Source organism: Lampris incognitus, chromosome 7, assembly GCF_029633865.1.
Source record: "Lampris incognitus isolate fLamInc1 chromosome 7, fLamInc1.hap2, whole genome shotgun sequence".
Taxonomy (NCBI): Eukaryota; Metazoa; Chordata; class Actinopteri; order Lampriformes; family Lampridae; genus Lampris; species Lampris incognitus.
In genome coordinates, this window is record NC_079217.1 from 27,745,214 (window position 1) to 27,771,213 (window position 26,000).

Here is a 26,000-nt window from a genome sequence, read left to right on the forward strand (position 1 = left end):
CTGATGTGTTAAATCCGTATAGCTTTCCTGGCACATCTATCGAAATGAAAAAAAAAAAGAAAAAAAAAGATGTGTTTTAGAAAAGTTCTATGTACCCTTAAATTGTTAGTGATGCAGAGATGTCTTCTTCTTCTGCCTTTGGCTACTCCTGTTAGGGGTTGTATAGCAGCCCTGGCTGATTGATGGTCATAGTCTTAAACTGATGGTTTATAAAGATTCACTTTATTAATATATAGTCTTCACAAACACACTGTAAGAGTTAAAGGAAGAAAACAAAAAATACGTTTTAACATTTACAATAACGCAAAAAAATATAGCAGAAGGCTATCTATCTTACTACATATTATTGTACAAATAAAGAATGTACTGAAGACATTATAAATTATGGCCAAACACAATGAGTTCGTAAATTGTTTAGAATAGTAATTCAAATTAAACTACACTGCTATTTCTTTTTAACAGGACCGGAAAAGCTGAACACAGAAAACAGTTTATCGGTATCGTAGTTCAAAGTACGAAATATACACTTCACTCAAAACAGCCAAAATCAAATCACAAATCCATTAATTTGTGCCCCTATTAGCCAGGTGCTAAACAACATTAAATACACTCTTTCGTGAGACCTCCAACACTTTGTCGGTGGTTATTTTCATCCACCGGTATTCGCAAACCCTTTTCCCAGTTTATCCATTTCCTTTTTGCTGATTCTCCTCGTTCCGGCTTCACACAGAAACTGTGCATGAGCATCAGGCAGAATACTCAAACCATCAAAATAAAAGTGCATTTTAAGAAATATGACGCTTTCATAAACAAATATGCATGAGCACAAAAAGGGCACTTACCAAAAATAATAATATAACTCAATTAAAGGTTATTTACAGCCGCAACAATGGATCATCCATTTCCATCTCTTCCTGTCTTCTGCATCTCCTTCTGTCACACCAGCCACCTGCATGTCCTCCTTCACCACATCCATAAACCTCCTCGTTGGTCTTCCTCTTTGCCTCTTCCCTGGCAGCTCCATATTCAGCATTCTTCTCCCAATATACTCAACATCTCTCCTCCACACATGTCCAAGCCATCTCAATCTTGTCTCTCTTGCAAGCCATCCATCATCCAAGCTGATGGATGGTTTGTCTCCAAACCATCCAACTTGAGCGGTCCCTCTAATATAATCATTCCTAATCCTGTCCTTCTTCGTCACTCCCAATGAAAATCTTAGCATCTTCAACTCTGCTGCCTCCAACTCCGCCTCCTGTCTTTTTGTCAGTGCCACTGTCTCCAAACCATATAACTTAGCTGGTCTCACAACCATCTTGTAGACCTTTCATTTAACTCTTGCTGGTACCCTTCTGTCGCAAATCACTCCTGACACTTTTCTCCACCCACTTCACCCTGCCTGTACTCTCTTCTTCCCCTCTCTTCTGCACTCCCCGTTACTTTGAACAGTTGACCCCAACTATTTAAACTCATCCATCTTTATCACCTCTACTCCTTGTATCCCCACCATTCTGCTGTCCTCCCTCTCATCACACATAGTAAGTATTCCGTCTTGCTCCAACTGACTTTCATTCCTCTTCTCTCCAGTGCATACCTCCACCTCTCCAGGCTCTCCTCAACATCATAGTCCAGAGACTCTTGCCTGATCTTGTCCATCAATCTATCTGTCATCATGGCAAACAAGAAAGGCTCAGAGCCAATCCTTGATGTAATCCCACCTCCACCTTGAACCCATCTCTCATTCCTACTGCACACCTCACCACTGTTACATACTATGTGACAGTGGTGAGGTGTGCGTGTATGTGACTCACATATCTGATACATGCAGATATGGCTAAAAATAAAAAAACAAAAAAAACAAAAAAAAACAATGGCATAGCTCTTGAAAGCAAAGTGTGTTTTGAGCATAATGCTAGATGCTTTATCCAGAAAGTCATATCATCTACACTACCGTTCAAAAGTTTGGGATCACATTGAAATGTCCATATTTTTGAAGGAAAAGCACTGTACTTTTCAATGAAGATAACTTTAAACTAGTCTTAACTTTAAAGAAATACACTCTATACATTGCTAATGTGGTAAATGACTATTCTAGCTGCAAATGTCTGGTTTTTGGTGCAATATCTACATAGGTGTATAGAGGCCCATTTCAAGCAACTATCACTCCAGTGTTCTAATGGTACAATGTGTTTGCTCATTGGCTCAGAAGGCTAATTGATGATTAGAAAACCCTTGTGCAATCATGTTCACACATCTGAAAACAGTTTAGCTCGTTACAGAAGCTACAAAACTGACCTTCCTTCGAGCAGATTGAGTTTCTGGAGCATCACATTTGTGGGGTCAATTAAACGCTCAAAATGGCCAGAAAAAGAGAACTTTCATCTGAAACTCGACAGTCTATTCTTGTTCTTAGAAATGAAGGCTATTCCATGCGAGAAATTGCTAAGAAATTGAAGATTTCCTACACCGGTGTGTACTACTCCCTTCAGAGGACAGCACAAACAGGCTCTAACCAGAGTAGAAAAAGAAGTGAGAGGCCGCGTTGCACAACTGAGCAAGAAGATAAGTACATTAGAGTCTCTAGTTTGAGAAACAGATGCCTCACAGGTCCCCAACTGGCATCTTCATTAAATAGTACCCGCAAAACACCAGTGTCAACATCTACAGTGAAGAGGCGGCTGCGGGATTCTGGGCTTCAGGGCAGAGTGGCAAAGAAAAAGCCATATCTGAGACTGACCAATAAAAGAAAAAGATTAAGATGGGCAAAAGAACACAGACATTGGACAGAGGAAGACTGGAAAGAAGTGTTGTGGACGGATGAATCCAAGTTTGAGGTGTTTGGATCACAAGGAAGAACGTTTGTGAGACGCAGAACAAATGAAAAGATGCTGGAAGAATGCCTGACGCCATCTGTTAAGCATGGTGGAGGTAATGTGATGGTCTGGGGTTGCTTTGGTGCTGGTAAGGTGGGAGATTTGTACAGGGTAAAAGGGATTCTGAATAAGGAAGGCTATCACTCCATTTTGCAACGCCATGCCATACCCAGTGGACAGCGCTTGATTGGAGCCAATTTCATCCTACAACAGGACAATGACCCTAAACACACCTCCAAATTGTGCAAGAACTATTTAGAGCAGAAGCAGGCAGCTGGTATTCTATCGGTAATGGAGTGGCCAGCGCAGTCACCAGATCTGAACCCCATTGAGCTGTTGTGGGAGCAGCTTGACCGTATGGTACGCAAGAAGTGCCCATCCAACCAATCCAACTTGTGGGAGCTGCTTCTGGAAGCGTGGGGTGCAATTTCTCCAGATTACCTCAACAAATTAACAGCTAGAATGCCAAAGGTCTGCAATGCTGTAATTGCTGCAAATGGAGGATTCTTTGACGAAAGCAAAGTTTGATGTAAAAAAAATCTTATTTCAAATACAAATCATTATTTCTAACCTTGTCAATGTCTTGACTCTATTTTCTATTCATTTCACAACATATGGTGGTGAATAAGTGTGACTTTTCATGGACAACACAAAATTGTTTGGGTGATCCCAAACTTTTGAACGGTAGTGTATGTTTTTTTCTTTTTTGGGGGGGGATTTCCCCCCCTTTTTCTCCCCAATTGTGTCTGGCCAATTACCCCTCTTCCGAGCTGTCCCGGTTGCTGCTCCATCCTCTCTGCCGATCTTGGGAGGGCTGCAAACTATCACATTCCTGTTCCGATACATGTGGAGTCGCCAGCCGCTTCTTTTCACCTGACAGTGAGGAGTTTCGCCAGGGGGACGTAGCACGTAGGAGGATCACGCTATTCCCCCCAGCCCCCCCCCCCCGAACAGGCGCCCCGACCGATCAGAGGGGGCGCTAGTGCAGCGACCAGGACACATACCCACATCTGACTTCCCACCCAGACAGTCAATTGTGTCTATAGGGACACCCGACCAAGCTGGAGGTAACATGGGGATTCTAACCGCCGATCCCTGTGTTGGTAGGCAACGGAATAGACCGCTACACTACCCGGACGGCATCTTAAGTTTCTTGGGTAAATTGTAATCTGTCATTTTTCGGTTGTACAGCAATGACTGTTCTAAAGAAGTTTTATTGCGACTGTCTTAGTTTGTTTATGTCAATCTAGCGTTTGCTTATAAGAACAAGCTTGATGGCCTATTCCTAGTGAGTAGTAAGGTTGTTTTAGTGAATCAAGCCCAATTCTGGAGACACAAGGCAAAAGCGCAAACCAAATAAGGCAGGCAAATTTAAGCTCCAATCTTCAGGCCACTTCAGGCCATTTCAGATATCTGAAGAAGAAGTCTAACAGATCCAGCGTCTCCTTTATCTGATGAACTGTGCACATCTGCTCCTTTTCTGCTTTATTGATTTTATAGTTGTCATGTTTGGTGTCTTCAGCACTACGTCATGTTCTGATGTGGCTCTGTGTATAGTCACAGTTTTTAACTGCGGATGTAACTAAACTTCCTCCTAATGGGTTTGAGGGAAAAGACAATCTTATTATGAATGTGCAATGCAAATGTCTTAATCATGTAGGGACATTCCTTTTGACTAGTAGTTAGCATACATATGTAGCTTTCACATGCACCGTTTTGTGTTATACCTGATCAGTTGTATCTGTCATGGCTACTGGGTCTATGCCAGCCTGGGCGTGGCACTCCCCCCCCCCCCCCCGCCCCATCCCTCACTCACCCACACCTGTCTTCCATCAAGTTAATCAACCTCTGCAGTATATCTACCCCGGCTCTTCACACGCTCATTGCCAGATTGTTGTCTTAGTTACAGTTGGTAGAGAAACGAATCAGGCCGTTCTAATTATTTAGAGATTAGTCCTGATGTCTTGACTAATTACCTTGCCTTATCCTGCCTTGCTAACCACTGTCTACTCTTCTCCGCCAAGGAGCACCTCTCACCCACCTGCTTGCTTCATTGACGGCGCTCCAAACCCCCCATTCCATGCTTCCCCTTGCTTTAATAAACCAATCTCATTCTTTTACCCTCTGTCTGCGTTTGCGTTTGGGTCCACTCGGTAGATCATGACAGTACCATAGTTGTTGAACCTGTTCTCTTTTGAAGTATCAATCTTGGAAAATTACACTCGGTTTTTTTGGCTTACACTTCAAAGGAGTTATTTCGAAACTGCCGACTCGTTTGTCCGCCGCAACACCGGAACATGGAAGTGTTTGTTACTGCTGGGTGATGTATTCTGTATTAACACATCAATACCCTTCTGACACGGGATTTGTGGCGGGAATGTCGCCACAGATACGTCTGTATTTCTCCCCATTAATGCAAATTCACGGGCTTTCGTCAGTGGCCGATAGGCTGGATCAACATTGCGTCAACTTGTTTGATGAAGATAGCATCTTAATGAACATTTATTTAAGCGATAATCTTTGAGATTGCTACTTTAAAGTAATATCAGTGAAATCCGTTGTATATTTTTAATACATTGCAAAGTAACCCTGTTTTATTCACTAGGTACAAAGCCGTTGTTCATATCTTAAAGGGAAACAATCACATTTTCAACATTATCGTTATATACAGTATATGTTGTAGGGATGAAACTCCAGCGTCTCTGAAACGCCGCCGAAATTGTCTGCCGGTGACGTCACTGGTAGACAGTTCTCCACACAATGCAGACTGCTCAGTATTATGGCTGCTAATGGATTGTTATCCAGCAACATATACTATATATAAAGATAATGTTGAAAAGTATTGTTTCCTTTCTAATGTTCCTGCTTATAAGATGCTAAAATAAGGTTTGTCAGGTCAAAGAGACCCAGTTCTTTGATTTTTTATCAATACCACTGTCAAATGACTGCTGGGACAGGCTCCAGCATCCCGCGACCCCAATTGGGATAAGCGGTTTAGATAATGGATGATTGGAAAATGTAAGTATGGGTGATTTGTGCTCTATCCTGTTTCCAATTCAGCCGTGTTTCGACTCTTCACATGCGCCGATTTTGGTTCAGAACGCCACACTTTTCCAATCTCCTCGCTCTCATCCTTCTCCTCCAGCTGCAACAATTTTCATTCAACAACCCCAGGCCAACTTGGACACCTGTGAGCCACTTGGGACATCCTACCAGCAGATGGCAGAATCACAGGTATTACAATTGCCTAAAGCAGCTCTTGAACAGTTTAACTCAAAGCAATTCGCTGATCGTCATTACCTGTACTGCAATATGCACAGATTTCCCAAAAGCAGCATAGCATAACCTGTAAATATCAGCTTCTAATTTGAGGCAAGATTTATACCAAGATGCTTTTGGGAAACCCCCCCCAAATCCCTCTTTTAATATTGATTATAGTTCAACTTCTATCGCCATGTCTTAACTGATTTTTATTCTATATTGTGATGATCCCTTTGCAGAAAAGAGAGTGCAATGAAGACTATTTTTCACAACGAGAAAGTGCCACCTTCAGGGTGAGGACTGTAGCCCTGGACAGGAGACACAGTGCTGATGAAACCATCAGTTCAGGCTCGGGGCCCGGGCAAGAGCAGAGTAAATCTTACCATTTTCACCCCTACCGGCGACAGTTTAGTGATGGAGTTGTGAAGGTTACAGACTGTCAACAAAATTTCCCACCTTCCTACACCTGCCTTCAGGATGGGGCCAGTCCTGACACACACAGCTCAAGCAGCGAGGCACCAGCATCTTGGGACCAGTACAATGGTGGTTTACAAGCTTCCAGACTGACGGTATACCACTTTCACAACCACAATGCAACTATAAAAATGTATCATGGTTACTCTTAAGGAAAACAGTGGGACATCATTTTGAAGTGGCGTACCAAGTTTTTGCTGTAGATGAAAGAATTTTAAGCAAATGTGGATGAGAGTGGATGACCACAGAAGTGGACAGTGCACTTGCCACACATTCCAAATCTGATGGAGATGTCTTTTTTGAGTCCAGATCCTTCACACACACACACACACACACACACACACACACACACACACACACACACACACACACACACACACACACACACACACACACACACACACACACACTCTAACAATATAGGAGCCAGTTTCAGTAAGACTAGAACTGGCATAAGAAAGCTCACCTCAAAGTGAAAGTTAGACAGGCAGCCTTAAGTGTAAATTGATATGCCCCTGTGTGGATTCTCTTCTCTAGTTTCTGGCTTCAAGAGAAAAACAGTTATTTATAACTAGTAGTGTTGATTAGACTGTGACAAGCTGAGCACAACACTTCCAAAGTCTTAAAGTGACTAGTTTTACCAATTGTTGTTACTCTATTTTCTGGCACAGAGCTCACAAAATACTTATTCAGAACTACCAGCTGCACCACTGGAGCCTTCCTGCTTCCTGTCAGAAAGTCACACCTCCTCTAGTTCACTGGGGCCGCTGCAGCAGGTGAGTTGGCATATGGACTGAACAATACGGTGGGAGGGGCTTTGTTTTATGGGAGGAACTTAAAGCACATGTATGAAAGAAACCATTGATCTTGACCAGGATGACACTGTCTTTTGTTTTTCCACAAATGTGCCAAGAACAAAAATGCCAGCATCCTTGTTTAAACAGGACCAATACATGGTATCGACTTAAGCAAGAAACATCAACAGTGTATATAAGGATGGATTAGACAAGTGCCCACAAGTTGATGAATGTAAAGTCAAAAGACCAACCCGAACCATAATAGTCAGTATATAGATCTACATATTTTTGTAAAGTCAGGTCAATTTTGTTTTTATAGCCCAATATCACAAATTACAAATTTGCCTCAGGGGACTTTACAGCAATACATCCTGTCCTTAGACACTCACATCAGATAAGGAACAACTCCCTAAAAAAAACAACAAAAAAAAACCTCTTTAACAGGGAGAAAAAATAGGAAGAAACCTCAGGGAGAGCAACAGAGGAGGGATCTCTCTCCCAAGATGGACAGACGTGCAATGGATGTTGTGTTTACACAATTAAAAGAATACAACATTGAAAGATAACAGACTTATATATGAAGAATATGATCCAAAGCAGTGTCCATACAAAACAAACCAAGGTGAACTGATCAAAGACGGGTTTACAGAAAATTTGGACATATTTAATTTGTAATCGTCATTTAAGATAATATGAACGTTAAGGAAATATCCTCCAGGCAGTAACTCCTCAACAAACCATTTATGTCAAGTATAAATGCAACATTGCATTTTGTAATAAACATTAGCTTACATATCTAATGTGTGTATTTTTGTGTTCTCTCCAGTTCTCTTCGAATGTGAACTCTTCTAGTGGCCAGTCCAACAACAATCAGTATTCCCTACAATGTCTCTCCCCTTTGTCGCATCAGGAAAACACTACACAGACCATCTTCCCCAAGCCCATATACTCATACAGGTAAATCTATCTATCTGTCTGTCTGTCTGTCTGTCTGTCAATCTATCTATCTATCTATCTGTCTGTCTGTCTGTCTGTCTGTCTGTCTGTCTGTCTGTCTGTCTGTCTGTCTATCTGGCGGTAGCCCAGCCAGATAGATATATCCAGGGGAAAATTGTTAGAGGGGCATTGTGAATAATGGGGGGGGGGTGAGAGATATTAACAGGGAAAATTAACAAATCTAACCACCGTCAAAGGCACCCAAACAATATATATATATATATATATATATATATATATATATATATATATATATATATATATATATATACACTACCGTTCAAAAGTTTGGGATCACCCAAACAATTTCGTGTTTTCCATGAAAAGTCACATTTATTCACCACCATATGTTGTGAAATGAATAGAAAATAGAGTCAAGACATTGACAAGGTTAGAAATAATGATTTGTATTTGAAATAAGATTTTTTTTACATCAAACTTTGCTTTCGTCAAAGAATCCTCCATTTGCAGCAATTACAGCATTGCAGACCTTTGGCATTCTAGCTGTTAATTTGTTGAGGTAATCTGGAGAAATTGCACCCCACGCTTCCAGAAGCAGCTCCCACAAGTTGGATTGGTTGGATGGGCACTTCTTTGAGCAGATTGAGTTTCTGGAGCATCACATTTGTGGGGTCAATTAAACGCTCAAAATGGCCAGAAAAAGAGAACTTTCATCTGAAACTCGACAGTCTATTCTTGTTCTTAGAAATGAAGGCTATTCCATGCGAGAAATTGCTAAGAAATTGAAGATTTCCTACACCGGTGTGTACTACTCCCTTCAGAGGACAGCACAAACAGGCTCTAACAGGTACTATTTAATGAAGATGCCAGTTGGGGACCTGTGAGGCGTCTGTTTCTCAAACTAGAGACTCTAATGTACTTATCTTCTTGCTCAGTTGTGCAACGCGGCCCCCCACTTCTTTTTCTACTCTGGTTAGAGCCTGTTTGTGCTGTCCTCTGAAGGGAGTAGTACACACCGGTGTAGGAAATCTTCAATTTCTTAGCAATTTCTCGCATGGAATAGCCTTAATTTCTAAGAACAAGAATAGACTGTCGAGTTTCAGATGAAAGTTCTCTTTTTCTGGCCATTTTGAGCGTTTAATTGACCCCACAAATGTGATGCTCCAGAAACTCAATCTGCTCAAAGAAGTGCCCATCCAACCAATCCAACTTGTGGGAGCTGCTTCTGGAAGCGTGGGGTGCAATTTCTCCAGATTACCTCAACAAATTAACAGCTAGAATGCCAAAGGTCTGCAATGCTGTAATTGCTGCAAATGGAGGATTCTTTGACGAAAGCAAAGTTTGATGTAAAAAAAATCTTATTTCAAATACAAATCATTATATCTAACCTTGTCAATGTCTTGACTCTATTTTCTATTCATTTCACAACATATGGTGGTGAATAAGTGTGACTTTTCATGGAAAACACGAAATTGTTTGGGTGATCCCAAACTTTTGAACGGTAGTGTATATATATATACAGACAAAGTCTTGCAATCTAATTGGCACAAAACATAGCATTCATTTCAAGCTTATGCATCTTAGTACAACCACTTCCCATAGGGAAAAGGTAGGCCCTATAGCCATCAGTCCACATCCACTACGGCGAGTGGCAATATCTCTCACGTGCATTCTCGCTTAACTCACTCACAAATAGGGTGGCGTGCCACCCAGCCCCACAACTTTAAATGACGCAGCAGATACCTTCCACAATAATTTCGCTAAATAGAATAGAATATTGAACTCACCGATTAGTAGAGTTGAAGGCAGCGAATTCCGCTGCGACTTGAATCTCCACATGACATCATCTTTCCACTCATTGCGAAATCTTACTGTCCAGTCCGTTTCAAAAGACAACTGTACCAAGTGCGCCTTCCGTTCATGCAACATGGTTACCCTTGTGTCTGTAAAGACGTTTTTCAGTGCTGAGAACGAAGTTTCACACATGGTGGTTGATGCGCCAAAAGTGAGTGCATGTTTGAATGCCGTAACAACACCTGGCATTGCCTCCAAAGCAGTGTGGTAGCTGCAGAGAATCCGGGAGATGGTCCAGTTATCATCACTGCTGATGTTTCCTCTTAGAAACTGGCGAGCAACTTCAAACTCGGATTCTAGAGCACCAAGATTGGCTGCACCTGCGCGGCATCCAGAAAATGTTCACTACATGGGTCAAGTGCTTATATAGCCTTGATTAGTTCACCGTTCCTCGCACTGAACCTTCTGTCTATTTCTTTTATTACAATATCGATAGTGCTGAAAAAACAACCTCCTCAGTTCATCTTGACCCTCTTCATCATCAATTTTTCGCTGTCCGACTCCTGCCTCAACCACGAAGCCATGTAGATTTTTGTTCTGCATCCGTCTCCGTTTTTGCGGCCTTTCAGCATTGTACGCGTGGCACTGTTCCAGAATGGTGGTGAACTCACCCTCATAGCGAAGTTTTGCCACATTCTGCCGGATCAAGCAACAAATGTTTTTTTTTTTTTTTGCAGCGTTCGTTCAATGAACTCAAAGCTGCGGTCAGTAGTGGCCTTAATTAAACCCGTTGCCTCAACGCGCAAATCAGCTCCGAATTTGTAGCTGCTGTCAATTTTAGTCAATAAGGAACAAATATCCTCATAGGGTCGGAGTGCAGCGATTGCTGTGGCCAAATGTCCTGTCCAACGTTGTTCTAGAAGTGTGATGTTCTGTACAATTCTTGATTATACCGCCAGGTAGAGCGTCATGTTATAACATGCTGTTGCACGGTAATACTGGGTCTTGCCGGAAGTACTCGAAGAAGAAGGAAGGCCTTGGAAAAGGAAAGTGAATAAACCTACGAATGCTACAGCCGTCCTCATTTGTATTCTTACCACAATACAACATATTGGCGACGAGGATGTCGACTTTGAACCTGAGCCAACCTGCACCGTTTCTACAAAACGTCGGAGATCCTGCTGTTCCGTTCAAGACATGGATCCGTACGTTTGAAAACAACCTGCTAGCAATGTCTGCCGAGGAGCTGCCAGATGCAAGAAAGCGCGCTCTGCTCATCCATTGCTTGGGTGCAGAAGGTCAAAGACTTTTCTATACAATGATGGTTGAAGATGATAAATACGAGACGGTTTTAGCAGCTATTCAGAAAATTTTCACACCAAAAGTGAATGTAGAAGCCGAGCGCTATTGTTTTCATCAACGTGGCCAGGGCACTGGTGAGATTACAGACCAGTACGTTGCCAGTCTGTGGGAGCTTGCATCAACGTGCGAGTTCGGGTCCATGAAGGAAGAGATGATTCGGGACCAGATGGTCGAGAAAACGAACTCGGCACGCATCAGGGTCCGGCTACTACAGGAAGTTCTACTGACCCTGACCAGAGCCGTGACGATCGCCGGGCAGATTGAAACCGCGGTGACCGAGGCTAACGTCATGTTCCGAGGACCAACAGAGAGTGCTGTTCGAGCGGTTCAGCCTACGAGACCGCGCCAGCACAAGATCAAGCGGGTTCGGGGTAAAGCTACAACCCCGCAGCCCGTGCCTTCCCAGTCAACGAAAGGACAGACATGCTACAGATGTGGCTCTCCTCAGCACACCGCCAACTTCGAGGGTTGCCCTGCAAGAGATGCGTCATGCAACAAGTGCAAAAAGAAGGAACATTTCGCAAAAGTATGTAGGGGCTCTAAGCATGTGAGTGAAATAACTGTTCCTGAAGTTACTGTGCTGAAAGTTGAAGATACTGTGGGGAAGGTAGACAATACCGTGGTGAAGGTTGATGCTACACGTGATACTAACTAGATAATGTGTACAATTCAAGTTTGCACAAAAGAGGGGGAGGGGCATGATGTTGAATTTATGCTAGACACGGGCTCAGCTGTATCGATCCTACCCAGAACGACTTACTCACGACTCTTCCCTGGCGGTTCCCTTACTGAACCAAAGCTCAGACTTGTTAGCTACGGGGAAATACAATTCCTCTAGATGGATGCTTAAAAGCAAACGTAGCATTTGGTGACCGTTACACTGACACAGAGCTTTACATTGTGAAACAAGGTTCAGCTGTGTTAGGGAGAGACTTATTCTCTGTGTTACACATGCAACTACTAGATGGTCATGTCACTTCTGCTCCATGCAGCCAGACGGATGCTACTGTTGAACATGTAAAACAAACAACACTCGGGTGTGCTAAAGAGTTCACTCACCAAGTTAACGTACGCCAGGACATTAAGCCAGTACAGCAGAAACTGCGTAGGTTACCATTCTCTGTATGTGAAGCAGTCTCCGAGGAGATAAAGAAATTGGTAGAGCAGGACTTAATAGAGCCAGTGGAGTCTACAGAATGGATCTCACCCATAGTTGTTACCAAAAAGAAAGATGGAGGTATTCGACTTTGTGTAGATCTGAGAGAGCCTAACAAGGCAGTGGTGGTTGATGGTTTCCCACTACCCCACATGGAGGCAATGTATACAGAGTTGAGGGGTGCAACACTGTTTTCTACATTAGACCTTCAGAGTGCTTACCACCAGGTCACATTGCACGAGGACAGCCGTAGCTTAACTACATTCATCACACATGATGGACTGTACCACTACAAAAGAGTGCCTTATGGACTGGCGTCTGGACCTAGCTGTTTCCAACGCATGATGTCGATGGTCTTCAAAGGTCAGTCGGGGGCCCGTGTTACCTTGATGACATCATAGTCTCAGGCACGATAGCTGAGGAGCATGACAAAAACCTGACGGCTGTGCACCGATGCATTGATGAGGCAGGACTCAAGCTGACTCCTGCAAAGTGCCACTTTGGAAAGGTAGAGCTCTTGGGGCATACTGTGTCGGCGAAAGGAATACAACCTGACGCGTCACATGTTACTGCAGTATCCCAAGCACCTCCTCCTACAGACCTGATCACTCTGCGGTAATTTCTAGGGCTTACAGCATGGTACCAGAAATTCATCCCGGGGTATGCTGCTGTGGTTGAGCCCCTGAGAGCCTTACTCCGTGGGTCAGTTACTTTAAGCTGGACACCTAAGGCTCAGAGGAGTTTTTCAGTCGATAGCCCTGCTCTTGCCCTCTTTGATCTGAAGCTGCCCACTGTTGTTACTATGGACGCATAAGACCATGGTCTAGGTGGTGTCCTTACTCAGATATACCCTGATGGCTCAGAAAAGACGGTGACGTTTACTTCACGCACACTTTCCTAGGCAGAGAAAAAATACTCTACAGTGGAGAAAGAGGCACTAGGGTGCGTGTGGGCGACAGAAAAGTAGAGAACATATCTGTGGGGGAGACAGTTCACCCTATGCACAAACCACAGCCTACTGACAACACTACTTACCTCAAAAGGTCTGGGTAGAGCAGGTATGCACATAGCCAGGTGGTCTGCAAGACTACTGTCATTTAGTTATGACTTCCAGTACAAGCCCAGTCGAGAGAATGTCACTGCTGAGTGTTTGTCTTGACTTCCGTTGCCTAGCCCAGAGGCTAGCCTAGCGGATGATGTAGAAGTTGTAGCACTAGCCTCTACCCTTTCAGCTATCACTGCAGCTGAGTTCAAGGCTGCATGTGTTTCCTGTCCTGTGCAACAGAAACTGCGTGAGCTACTCACCTCCAGATGGCCGAAGACGGACGAGAGCCCAGATCTGGCCCTGTGGCCATTTTTCAAGCTACAGAACAAGCTTTCTGTGTTGTGCAGGGCACAGATCAACTTCTGGTCCCAGACAGTCTCCAGCCTAGGCTGATTTCCCTGGGCAACGACACACACCAGGGAATAGTGAGGACAAAACAGAGACTTAGAGAAGTATACTGGTGGCCTGGCATGGACTCCCAGGTTGAGTCTGCTACCAAACCATGCATCACATGCCAGTCACATGACAAGTCTGCCGTTACACACACCTCCCCACTGCAGCCTGTGCCTTACCCTAGTGGCGTGTGGGAGAAAGTAGCGAATAGATGCAGTGGGGCCCTTTGACAAGGCGCCCTTGGACTGTTGCTTTGCAGTCACTCTGATAGATTATTACAGCAAGTGGCGTGAAATAGCTTTCATGTCACAAGTCACATGACAGACTGTGATACAGTTCATATCTACAGTCTTCAGCAGAGAGGGCAACCCTAAAGAGCTTATCTCTGACAATGGCTCCCAGTTCATGTCACGGGAGTTTGAAATGTTCCTTCAAGACAGGGGCATTATTCACTGCAAATCATCTGTGTGTTATCCATGAACAAATGGTGCTATCGAGCGCTTTAATCACTCACTGAGTCTACAGACTGCCTCGCTGGAAGGCAAGCAGTGGAAGGAGTTTACAACAGACTTTTTACAGGTCTACCGTGCAACTCCACACTCCACAACGCAGCATTCACCTGCTGAACTGTTGCATGGCAGGTCTTTGCACACCAAACTCCATGTGGCTGGGTTCCAGATTCCTCAGGCCACATTACCATAATCGAAGGACATAGCCTTCAGGGTAGGCGAGAAACAGGACAAGAGTAAAGCATACACAGATCACAAGCGGGGGCAAAGAGCGTGTCCTTTCAGTGTGGCTCGTATGTCCGGGTGAAGAAACCTGGCGTCCTTCCTAGGACACTGCAGGTTTTCCAAACCGCTCAGAGTGGTGGAGAAGGGAGGACAGTATTCTTACATGCTGTCAGATGGACGCTGCTGGAATGCTTCGTGCCTTGCACCGTTCTCTCTTGGGGAAAAAGGGGGCGACAGTGACCATGACAGTGACCATGACACTGCACTTGCATCACACTTAGTCACACACACACACACCTGCACTACAGCCATATACACACACACCTGCTATACAGGCCAGGCTGAGACGAGCACCAGATTGGACAAAAGATTTTGTTATGTAATGTCTGTAGAAGTGTCTTCTCGACATAAAGAATACTTTCCGAATAGAATGAGCCTACTCCGTCAGTTCTTTTTTAACAGGCGTAACTTTTACTGCTGCTCGGCATGTTTTTATCCACACACACTCCATTTCCGTCTACCTCAACAACTATCAGACATGCTCACTTCACATCATGGTAATAGACAGTACAACAGTGACACCTACTGGTCATTATATTGAAGCGTGCATGGATAAGTAGACGCGTTGGTCCTTGACTAACGGGTCGGACCCTTTAGTCGACTGGTTAACGTTGTCGCTTGCGGAGTGGGAGATACGGGTTCGCGTCTTGCTGTGGCGACGGTTCCCGGACTGCCCCCCGAATTCGCTACAATATGTATATCGACCTGTAGGTGTTGCTGTGGTTTGTGAGCTATAGTACACCTGGGTAATCGAGAGAGAAGAAGATGGAGGCTTAGATGACAGAAAATAAAGAGCTAGCATGCCTAGCGAGTTACAAACTTAACAGTCTGATTTATTATACAATAGGAACTTTACAAATGTGCACTATTCACAAGAGTATTGGGGAATAGTTGCAACCACAGCATTGTAAGATGGGGACAGATGTCCAAGGTTGGACAACCCCAGTTTTCGAACCCAGGACCTTCTTGCTGTGAGGCATCAGCCAACAGCACTGCTGGGGTTGTACGGTGTATGGACAAGGGAGCTGCCATTAAAAATAAATCTCTGCCTCTTGACTCCTTCTTCAAAGCCAGCTCGCCACAATATATTCAAACTCACCATTGGCATTTTCAAAGGAGCACAATCCACCGGTTGATGTGGTTGGAGGCAAACACATCGATGATGCGCTGGACATCCAAAGCCTTCGTCCTTTGTTTGTTGATGGCTAACAAGGCCAGGTTGCTGTTTTGGGCATTACTGCTGCTGTTCCGTAGATAATTATTGATGCAACGGAGGTAAGAGAAGATGTGTTCGCATGAAACAGAGGTCACTGGCAGGGTCAATGAAATACAGATGAGTCTGTGTAAATCCATAAAATCATCCTTGTAGGGTCACATTAAAGCGAGAAATTCCATCGTGTCATTCACTACATGTTCCTGTTTTTTTCTTCTTTTTTTTCCAGCAGACACTTAACCTGGTGTAACTCTGCGGTCAGGTTTTCTTCTGTCACTCCATAGAATTGCCATGAGCTGCAGACATTTCTTGTCTAAGAGAGATGCATGTTTGGGGCTGAGCACTGAGACCCCGGTTAGGACACCTCTGGCCTCAGTTGAGAAACGTGTTTTCATTTGACCCACAAGTCTGTCAATTACCGGGTATAGAAACAATGTGTTCACAGCTCATCTGAGGAAGTAACAGGTGTGTGCTCAATTGGAGCCTCAACAACAAACTCCTGTAGATATCGAGGAGGCTGTGCCTGTCTCATTTTGGGTGTCCCACTCTGCCTTACACTGGCTTTGGTGCACAGGTCTGTTGCTCTGTCCCAAATTTCCCTGCACGATTCCCCTGTGCGATTCCCCTGACAATGTTGGTATGACCGAGTCTGCTAAGTCCATTGTGGAGGAAAGCTCAAGACTGGGAGATTGAAGCTGGCCGACATGAATTTGGTGACCCGGAATAGATTCTCAAAAAGTATGAGAAGCAAGACAAACTGTTCGTCAATAAGTCCACTCACAGCTCTGGCCTTGGTTTTTCTCCACACATAAGACTGAGACATGATATCCAGAAGTGATGCCCATATTACAGGCAGTGATTTCCGGAAAGCCACCAATGCTGCATAATGACATTCCCAGCTGGGTCAGATAGAAGTTCGACTGGCTGTGCAGTTGATTCTATTTCTCTCTGTTTCTTAAGAAGTTGTACAACATTTATACAGTTTCAAAACATTCTGCTGTTGCACCAATATTGCTAACCACATCAACCAAAATAAGGTTTAATTTGTGCCCATTGCAGTGAATGTACAATGCATGTGGCACCTCCTTTTTAAATTTCTGTTGTACCCTGTTCTTGCACCCTGACAAGATGGCAGCCCCAGCGTAACACTGTCCCACATACGTTTTTGACAATGTTGCACTGCCCACGGGTCTGTTCTGTGCTTCTCAGGTGGCGAGTAGGTATCAAGACCATTTGCATGTGTGATGTGTAAGAATTCCTAACACACCTCTTCTCCCCGTAAATACCACAAAACAATGGAAACTTGTTCACTCTGACTGATGTTTATGCTTTCATCAACCATTAGTGCGAAATTTTCAGCTTTCCTCATTTCTGCACTTATTTCACTTCTGACCATAGGTACCATTATTTGGAAAATCTCGTTTTGAATGTCTTTGTGTGTATTTGGTTTTTCTAGGATTGCCCATCAGTTTCTTTTTGATGGTTTTATTGAATTTGCCAATTAAATTTAGCAGCAAATTTCCCATTATTTCCTGACATAGCTGAGTAATGCCTTGGCATGCAGTATAACATAGGGACATCACCACAGCTCTCATGTACTCATGGTTTTCTTGCACGATTCTTAAATGACCAGCGTCAATCATGTTTTCCAGTCTCGAAACATCTGTCATTGCCAGTTTAAATTCAGCCTATGCCTGCATGGTGAACCTGTGTGCCACACTCCCATTGTGTTTTTTTAAAGTTGTTGCATTCTTCAATTTTTATATCAATTAGAAAAGACAGGCTTAGAATGGAACCACCCCTCACCACCCAAAAAAAGTCGGCAAGCAAAGCAGAAAGCTGGGTCCATTTCAACCAAATATTCAAGCCAGCTATATGTGTCAACCAAGGCAGCATTAAAAGATCTTTGCTGGTTACCAATTAGCCGTGAAGGGTATTTTCTTCTGATTGGGTGCCGGGGTCCATCCCCAGGTCATTGGCGAATGTCACTTGTAGCACTAGTCTGATTAGTATGGCTAGTGACCTCAGTCAGTGGCGGTGGTTGGTGGTGTGAGTCCCTTTCCTGATCCATCTTCTCCTGCCCCATCTCCTCTTCCCTTTGCCCTTATTCCCCCTGGCAGGTGGAAGAAGTGGGCTCCTATTCTAACCTCAAATGTCAGTTTAAGGTTACCGGTATCCAACATGCCCAGGCCTGGCACCTTTTCTGTCCAGGGACGTTGGAAAACAAATCGATCCATAATTTACTACTAGTACTACTTTTGGCTGTTCCTGTTAGGAGTCGCCACAGCAGATCACCCGTTTCTATCGCTTCCTGTCCTCCTTCACCACATCCATAAACCTCCTCTTTGGCCTTCCTCTTGCCTGGCAGCTCCATATTCAGTATCCTTCTCCCAATATACCCAGCATCTCTTCTCCGCACATGTCCAAACCATCTCAGTCTTGCCTCTCTTGCTTTGTCTCCAAACCATCCAACCTGAGCTGTCCCTCGAATATACTTGTTCCTAATCCTGTCCTTCTTTGACACTCCCATCGAAAATCTTAGCATCTTCAACTCTGCCACTTCCAGCTTCACCTCCTGTCTTTTGGTCAGTACCACTGTCTCCATAACTATGGTTATTCAACAGAGCTGGTCTCACTACCATCTTTTAAACCTTCCCTTTAACTCTTGCTGGTACCCTTCTGTCGCAAATTACTCCTGACACTCTTCTCCACCCACTCCACACTGCCTGCACTCTCTTCTTCACCTCTCTTATGCACTCCCCATTACTTTGAACAATTGAACCCAAGTATTTAAACTCATCCACCTTCATCACATCTACTCCTTGCATCCTCACCATTCTGCTGTCCTCCCTCTCTTTCACGTGTATTCCGTCTTGCTCCTACTGACTTTCATTCCTCTTTTCTCCAGTGCATACCTCCATCTCTCCAGACTCTCCTCAACCTGCTCCCTACTCTCGCTACAGATCACAATGTCATCCACGAACATCATAGTCAACAAAGACTACTGCCTGATCTCATCCGTCAACCTGTCTATCACTATTGTAAACAAGAAAGGGCTTAGAGTCGATCCTTGATGATGTAATCCCACCTCCACCTTGAACCCATCCGTCACTTGTTCCGCACACCTCACCACTGTCACACTTCCCTCATACATATCCTGCACCACACTTACATACTTCTATGCCACTCCCGACTTCCTCATACAATACCACAACTCCTCTCTCGGCACCCTGTCATATGCTTTCTCTAAATCCACAAAGACACAATGTAACTCCTGGCCTTCTCTATACTGCTCCATCAACACTCTCAAAGCAAACGTCACATCTGTAGAGCTCGTTCAACGTTACAACTTCCGAATTTACTGAGTTAGATTTAACTTATTCAGGTAGTAATCTTAGTCTATAGAAAACAATGCATGTCGGCAACAGCTAGCATACTCGCAAGGTGTGCTCATGTGAGTGATGTAGTGATGTGATATGTGACGGAGTAAGGCTTCCCCACTGATCTCTGGACAGTGACAGCCTTACATTGAATACCAATGGGGATACTGAACTCATATCAGCGTACTGTGTCCCTGAAGCTGCCTATGTTCAAAAGACAACATTTGATTAAAGGAGTGTCAATATTTGTGTCTTTTCAATATTTATGAATCTTTTTTGTAGCATCCTGATCTTCATGGCTCTGAGGAACAGCAGGACAGGAAGTCTTCCAGTGAGTGAGATCTACCGCTTCATGACTGAACACTTCCCCTATTTCAAGGTATCATGAATCAATGGACTTGGTCGCTTGCAGTGATCATGGCCATAATTGATCTCATCTACACAAACAATGTAATTAAATGTGAGTTATCTGGAAGAATCTTAATTCACACAGCCTTTTTTTTTCTTCACAAGAAGAATTTAAGTACAAAATAAACAAAACAAACAGACAAAAAAAATAAATTTACCATACAGGTTGCTTGGATGTCTGACATATTAGAACTTTAAACTCTACAAATAAGCAATAACATATCATTAATCCCATTCAGCATTTCATGCTACTACTCAATTAGTCACTGTCTTCCAGCAGTTGCATGCCTCTTGAAAAGGCTTGGCCAATGTTGATCTTATACACACACTCTTGGCCACATCTTGTTTTTCTTACAAATGGAAAGAATGACTGTAGTAATCTGGCTACGGTGATTGATGACATGGTATAAATAGTTTCCAAAACAAAGTGGCACATCATCAGATGAAGTAGCAACAACTGGTTGGCTCAGGACCTACCAAGCTGGGTATCTGTTTAGACAGGTGTCTTGTGCATATTAACTCTGTAAGTAATGAGCCAATGAGGGAAGCTCCTGTGGCAATTAAAACGAAGCGACCCTTTTTTGCCATTCATACTTGTATATTATCATCATAATGGATGAAAGAAACAATGTGTGTGTGTGTGTGTGTGTGTGTGTGTGTTAATGTTTGTTTCAGTACTTGGGAAATTCAGTGTGATTGCTAAAAAACAAAATAGTGAACGGTTCATGTCAAGCTTGTTGTTCATTCATGCCAGCTGAGTAATATGGTTGTTTAAGACAGCTGCAGGTGGAAACCTCTCTTTGAACCCTGAAGACACAAATACTTATCTCCGGGATTCCAGGCATCTACATCAAATGAGTTCAGACCCCCTCTTGGAACCAGCTCAAAGACTTGCTGGAGTTTAAGAAGGCACCTTACACATGGCTGCCTTCCAGACAGCTGCCTGTAACCTTAAACATATAGGCTACAGGGCCAGAATATGCATGGAATAGATTGTGACAAATGATATGATAGATGATGAACAAAGTCAGGTTAGTCAGGTGTATATGCAAGTGTTGTAAAATCTAGGGGACAGAGGGTAAGGGTATTTTTGTTCACCGAGAACTTGATAAGGACACCTTCAAGAGTTTTTAAACACATCCATGGTATACTTTTAGACTTGGCCTCAGATTCTGATGCCGTAAAATTGGTTTCATGGAATATGTATTGAAACTAGATCAATTTGTCTCTAAACCCATCAACATATAAACCCATCAACCCTCTGGAAGACCAGAGGAGCCACTAGATTAATTTGTCTCTAAACCCATCAACATATAAACCCATCAACCCTCTGGAAGACCAGAGGAGCCAAAACAAAAATGCAGTCATTAAAGTTAAATACTTTATTAATAGTTACTGTCATCAGAATATGCCAGAGTAAACTGAAAATGTGTCAAATCATAAATCATTCAAATTTACTGTTCACAGCAGTGGTTAAACTGGGCTGGTATTTACAGGTACACAGCACTGAAACTTCTAGGCTTTGCTCTTAGGAGCACTTAGGTCCTGTGTTTAAACCCCAGGCCGTCCCAGGTCCTTTCTGTGTGGAGTTTGCATGTCCTTCCCCTGTCTTTGTGGGTTTACCCTGGTTGCTCCGGTTTCCTGCCAACATCAAAAGACATGCATGTTAGGTTAATACTCCTATCTGTGCCCCTGACTGAGGCATGGCAAGAAGAACTGGAGTTGGTCCCTGGGTGCTGCACAGTGGCTGCCCACTGCTCCTAGCTACATGGCTGACATGGCTGCCCACTGTTTCCAGTGTGTGTGTTTGGATGGGTTAAATGTGGAGGAGGAATTTTCCCACGGGGATTAATGAAGTACATCTTATCTTACCTTATCTTATCTCATCACTTGGACTCTTCCTTACATATCAGTGCTTCTCAGGCTGTTTTCGTACTTGGTCCGTTTTGCTGGTCCAAACTTGAATGCGTTTCTCCCCTCCCCCTGCCCCTGCTGGTCTCTTTTCATATTACATTGTTTGCCAGTTTTGGCCAATGACTACTGCCAGCCAAAGAAGCTGGTTCACCCTTTTCTGCCTGTTGCCCCTCTCTCTCTCTCCTCATCCTCTCTTCAATTTCTAGGAGCTCTTCATTCATATACTCTGGCTGAAATAAATACAAGTGGTCATCGAATTCAATTGCCTCATCCTCATTGTCAAAATCAGCTAAATATTCAGCCATGACTTTGGAAATAAATGATTGCTGGCAGTTCCTCTATGTCTCAGGCTATGCAACCTCAAATGAATGGTCAGCTCTGATAAGATTTGGCATGACTTCTTTTGTAAACATCTGAAACCATGCCTCCACACACAAATAGTAGTGGCTGTAAAGTGATATTAAAAAAGAGACCGGAAGAAGCGAAATGTAAAGAAAAGGCCTATCTCTGTAGGGATCCATTCCATAATGTTGTCAGACACTTATAGTAACAATCTGAGCCTGTCAGTGGCAAAAATCCTAATCCCGCCTAGGGCACCCAAATGGCTAGAGCTGTCTCTGGTCAGTCTATCCCATTTATTCCATTAAATAACAATGTTTAACTCCCTGATGACTTCCTCACACCCTCTTCACTCTCTCCTTTTTTTCTTCTCTTGAGTTGTTGTTTGGTTTTGGTTTGTTTGTGATGTTTCAGTTACAAAAATATGGTGATATGTGAATGATCATGTTGTACTTGTCCTGCTTTTACCAATAAAAAAGGTATAAAAGAAATGGAGTCCATTAAAAGGTTCATGAGTTGCTTCGTGTCTAGAAAATATTGGGAGCCACTGATTTAATATTGTCTAAAATTTCCAATAGTTCTGACAACGACTCCTAGAGGATAAATACTGAGTCTCATCACCAGCCAGTCAGACTAGCTTGGTCTAGTCAGAAAGGCACGAACTGAGGAAGCCTCTTGGATGAGAGGCGAAATGTCTTCACGGATATATACCAAGTCCAGTTGCACTTGATTCAACTCCTTTGGATAACCATGACCTGGATGAATGAGAACATTCACAGACAAAATTTCCACTGCTTCTTCCCCCTTCTGTTTTTTTTTTCCAGACAGCTCCTGATGGGTGGAAGAACTCAGTGCGTCACAACCTCTCTCTCAACAAGTGCTTTGAAAAGGTGGAGAATAAGAGTGGCAACTCATCTCGTAAAGGCTGTCTGTGGGCTCTCAACCCGGCCAAAGTGGAGAAGATGCAGGAAGAGTTGCACAAGTGGCGTCGAAAAGATCCTGTTTCTGTTCGCAAGAGCATGGCAAGACCAGGTGAATTAATCTACTCTGTTTGATGAATGGTGCAATTTACAAATGTAACTTTATAAAAGAAATATATCGGTATTAAAAGAAGTAAAAGAAATTAACATAATCGCCGAGTCTTTACCCAAGCCGACCTGTGAATCTGCCTGATTAAAACATTAGTTATTTTAGAATGTCTATTCTATTCCCTGCTAATTTCCACAGAAGACCTCGACCAGCTTCTGGGGGAGGGACCAGAGAAGCTAAGGTCTTTGCCAGTCAACCGCAACCCAGGCTCAGTTTCCAGGCTTGTCCGTCCCTGTAATACTGCCACTTTATCTTTCAATCCGACCCAGACCCAAGAATCCCCCCTCCCTATTCAGCATTCACACTATTCCCACATTGCAACACTGACACAGGAACCTTACTATCATCCCCCCACTGTTCATCATCCCAGCAACTCTTTTCCCTTCCACTTACCATGTAGACAACCACCATTATCTGATGTACCATCCACCATGGGAGACTTGAACTCCCCCATGGCCGAGAAAGCTCCACCAGCCTACAGGTCTGTTCAAGAGACAGAGTACAATGTTGGCCCCAAGAACATTCACGAGTTCCTGTTTGAAGGAGATGGCGGTTATGACGTTGACACTCTCAATCCTAGTCTGACGGATCTGCAGCTTCAAGGTATGTGTTGACAAGGGAGAAGTTCAAATCATAGTCATCTGTGGGGGCTTCGGTGTGGAAGTCTCAAGACAAATCGTGCTTTTTTGTACAAACACAAATGTAGCGAATTCAGGGGGCAGCTGGGAACCGCCGCAGCTGGGACACGAACCCAGGACTCCCGCACCACGGGCAACTACGTTAACCAATCGACTAAAGGGTCCAACCCATTAGCCAAGGGCTGACAAGTCTACTCATTCATTCTTGTTACACTACCCCCTCCTTTGGGAAGCGCGTCCCCGCGCTTCAGCATTCCAGCTCCCTCGTGCCTCTGGGCGCACGCGCTTCCGATGGCCTCACAGTCTCACCATCCCACTTCTGCCACCAAGGTAGCGAATTCGGGGGGCAGCCGGGACACGAATTCGGGTCTCCCGCACCACGGGCGACTACGTTAACCAGTCGACTAAAGGGTCCGACCCGTTAGCCAACTGGCCAGTGAGTCTACTCATTCATGATCATTACACTATCCCCCTCCTTCGGGAAGCGCTTTAGCATATCAGCTCCCTCACACCTCTAGGCACACGCGCTCCCGGTGGCCTCACGGTCTCACTATCCCACTTCTGACACCAATGTATCAAATTCGGGGGGCAGCCGGGAACTGCCGGAGCTGGGACACGAACGCGGGTCGCCCGTACCATGGGCAACTGCGCTAACCAGTCAACTAGTCGACTGATTAATGTAGTTGCCCGTGGTGTGGGAGACCTAGGTTCACATCCCAGCTGCGGCGGTTCTTGGCTGCCCCTTGAATTCACTACACAAAGATACTTAAGGGGCAGTCACAGCTATAGAAAAGTGTGCAGAGATTCGATTCACTATTCGATTTTGCAGTGATATAGGATGCAATGTCCTGTAGTTAGCGGTGGGGTGGCACCATTCTCAAAATTTAACAGCTCAGATATTGGTGAGGTGGAGAGACATGTTATCAATTAATACATAAATGTTACCAACAAGTCAATCAAGTCCTATTTTACTGCTGACAGAAAGCCAAGCCGCATCTGTTTTCATTTTGTTTCCATATCCAGGCAAAACCGTATTGTAGAGCTCTGGGTTGTGAAACTCAGACAAGATTAGGGACTCCTCCATTTTGAATTTTGTTGAAGTCATCCAAAAAGATTTCTATTAGTTTAGAGTGAATTCTTGGGTCAACGTTTACCATAATTGAACTTTGTACAAAGGCTACGGGGCAAAATTGCTTTGCAACCGGAAATAATGGGATTTCTTTACCTCACAGTTTTGAATTGCAGTGAATTGTAGGCAATGTGCCTCTTTACACTTTTTTTCCTGTAGATGTAAACTGATGAAATTGGATAAATCTAAAGAATATTTGAATGCTTTCTTTACTCTTATTTCCTGTTGTGCAATGGCAACACATGCTGTTTTAGAACTACCGTTTCAGTTTTACTTTTGTTTTATTTCACTTTAGGTAACTTGTGGGAGGAATTAAGAGAGGACAGCCTGGTGTCTGATTCATTAGCGGTTATCACCACCAACCCTTCCACCACCTCTCCTTTGTCCTCCCCACATATCCAGAGCAGCGGTCTGCAGGCCATGGCCTCATTCATTCAAACCTCAGAGGTGGTTGGCATTGGTTTGGGAAAAGGAGAGGAGGAAGGGGCCCAGAACATGTGCAGTGGAAGTCGCCCTGACCAGCGTCCAAATGGATTTTATCCCATGGTTTACTCAGGGGTGGAGAGCTTTGCTGGGTATTTAACTTCATGCACCACCACTGTTTCTTTACTTTGAAACCCTGTGAAAGTCTTTAAGCCTACTCTCCTGGATCCATCACAGATCTTTGTGCACCATATTGTCAGAATGGGGAAGAGTATGCTGCTCTGCTTCCATGCAGCTTGAAATTGTTGTTCATCCCCATGTACACCTAGACTGTTGTGTTTAATGAGAGGGCCACAAACAGCTGGAAGCTATCCCCTACTTAAGCACCTTACAAATGAATTGCTGCACCCTGAGATTACAGGTAAAATCTGTAATTTTGTTAAACGTCAGCCTCTAAGGTATTTTATGATGACCGCAAAAACATCTTTTGTCCTGTGGAACCATCAGGTGGCGCTCCCTCACAACAATGCTGTCCCCATCAGCAACTCTTCTAGCTATCGC

At 43.9% G+C, this 26,000-nt stretch overlaps 1 protein-coding gene across 1 annotated transcript; it reads left to right on the forward strand.

Moving 5' to 3' along the window:
- The first annotated feature begins 1,672 nt into the window (after positions 1-1,672).
- On the forward strand, positions 1,673-25,631 carry foxn1 (forkhead box N1). Its single transcript, XM_056282833.1, has 10 exons — positions 1,673-1,708; positions 5,934-6,107; positions 6,374-6,703; positions 7,280-7,384; positions 8,232-8,362; positions 19,782-19,878; positions 22,985-23,192; positions 23,388-23,852; positions 25,312-25,463; positions 25,497-25,631. Exons 1-10 carry the CDS (start codon positions 1,673-1,675, stop codon positions 25,629-25,631), a joined length of 1,833 nt encoding a protein of 610 aa, XP_056138808.1.
- Positions 25,632-26,000: the final 369 nt, after the last annotated feature.

Excerpts from the sequence above, each read along its gene's own strand:
- foxn1 (XM_056282833.1), top strand. The coding sequence starts at position 1,673 with ATGGCAAACAAGAAAGGCTCAGAGCCAATCCTTGAT. Across the intron at positions 8,363-19,781 it reads AAGCCCATATACTCATACAG|CATCCTGATCTTCATGGCTC; the intron begins GTAAATCTATCT and ends TCTTTTTTGTAG. Across the intron at positions 23,193-23,387 it reads CAAGAGCATGGCAAGACCAG|AAGACCTCGACCAGCTTCTG; the intron begins GTGAATTAATCT and ends TAATTTCCACAG.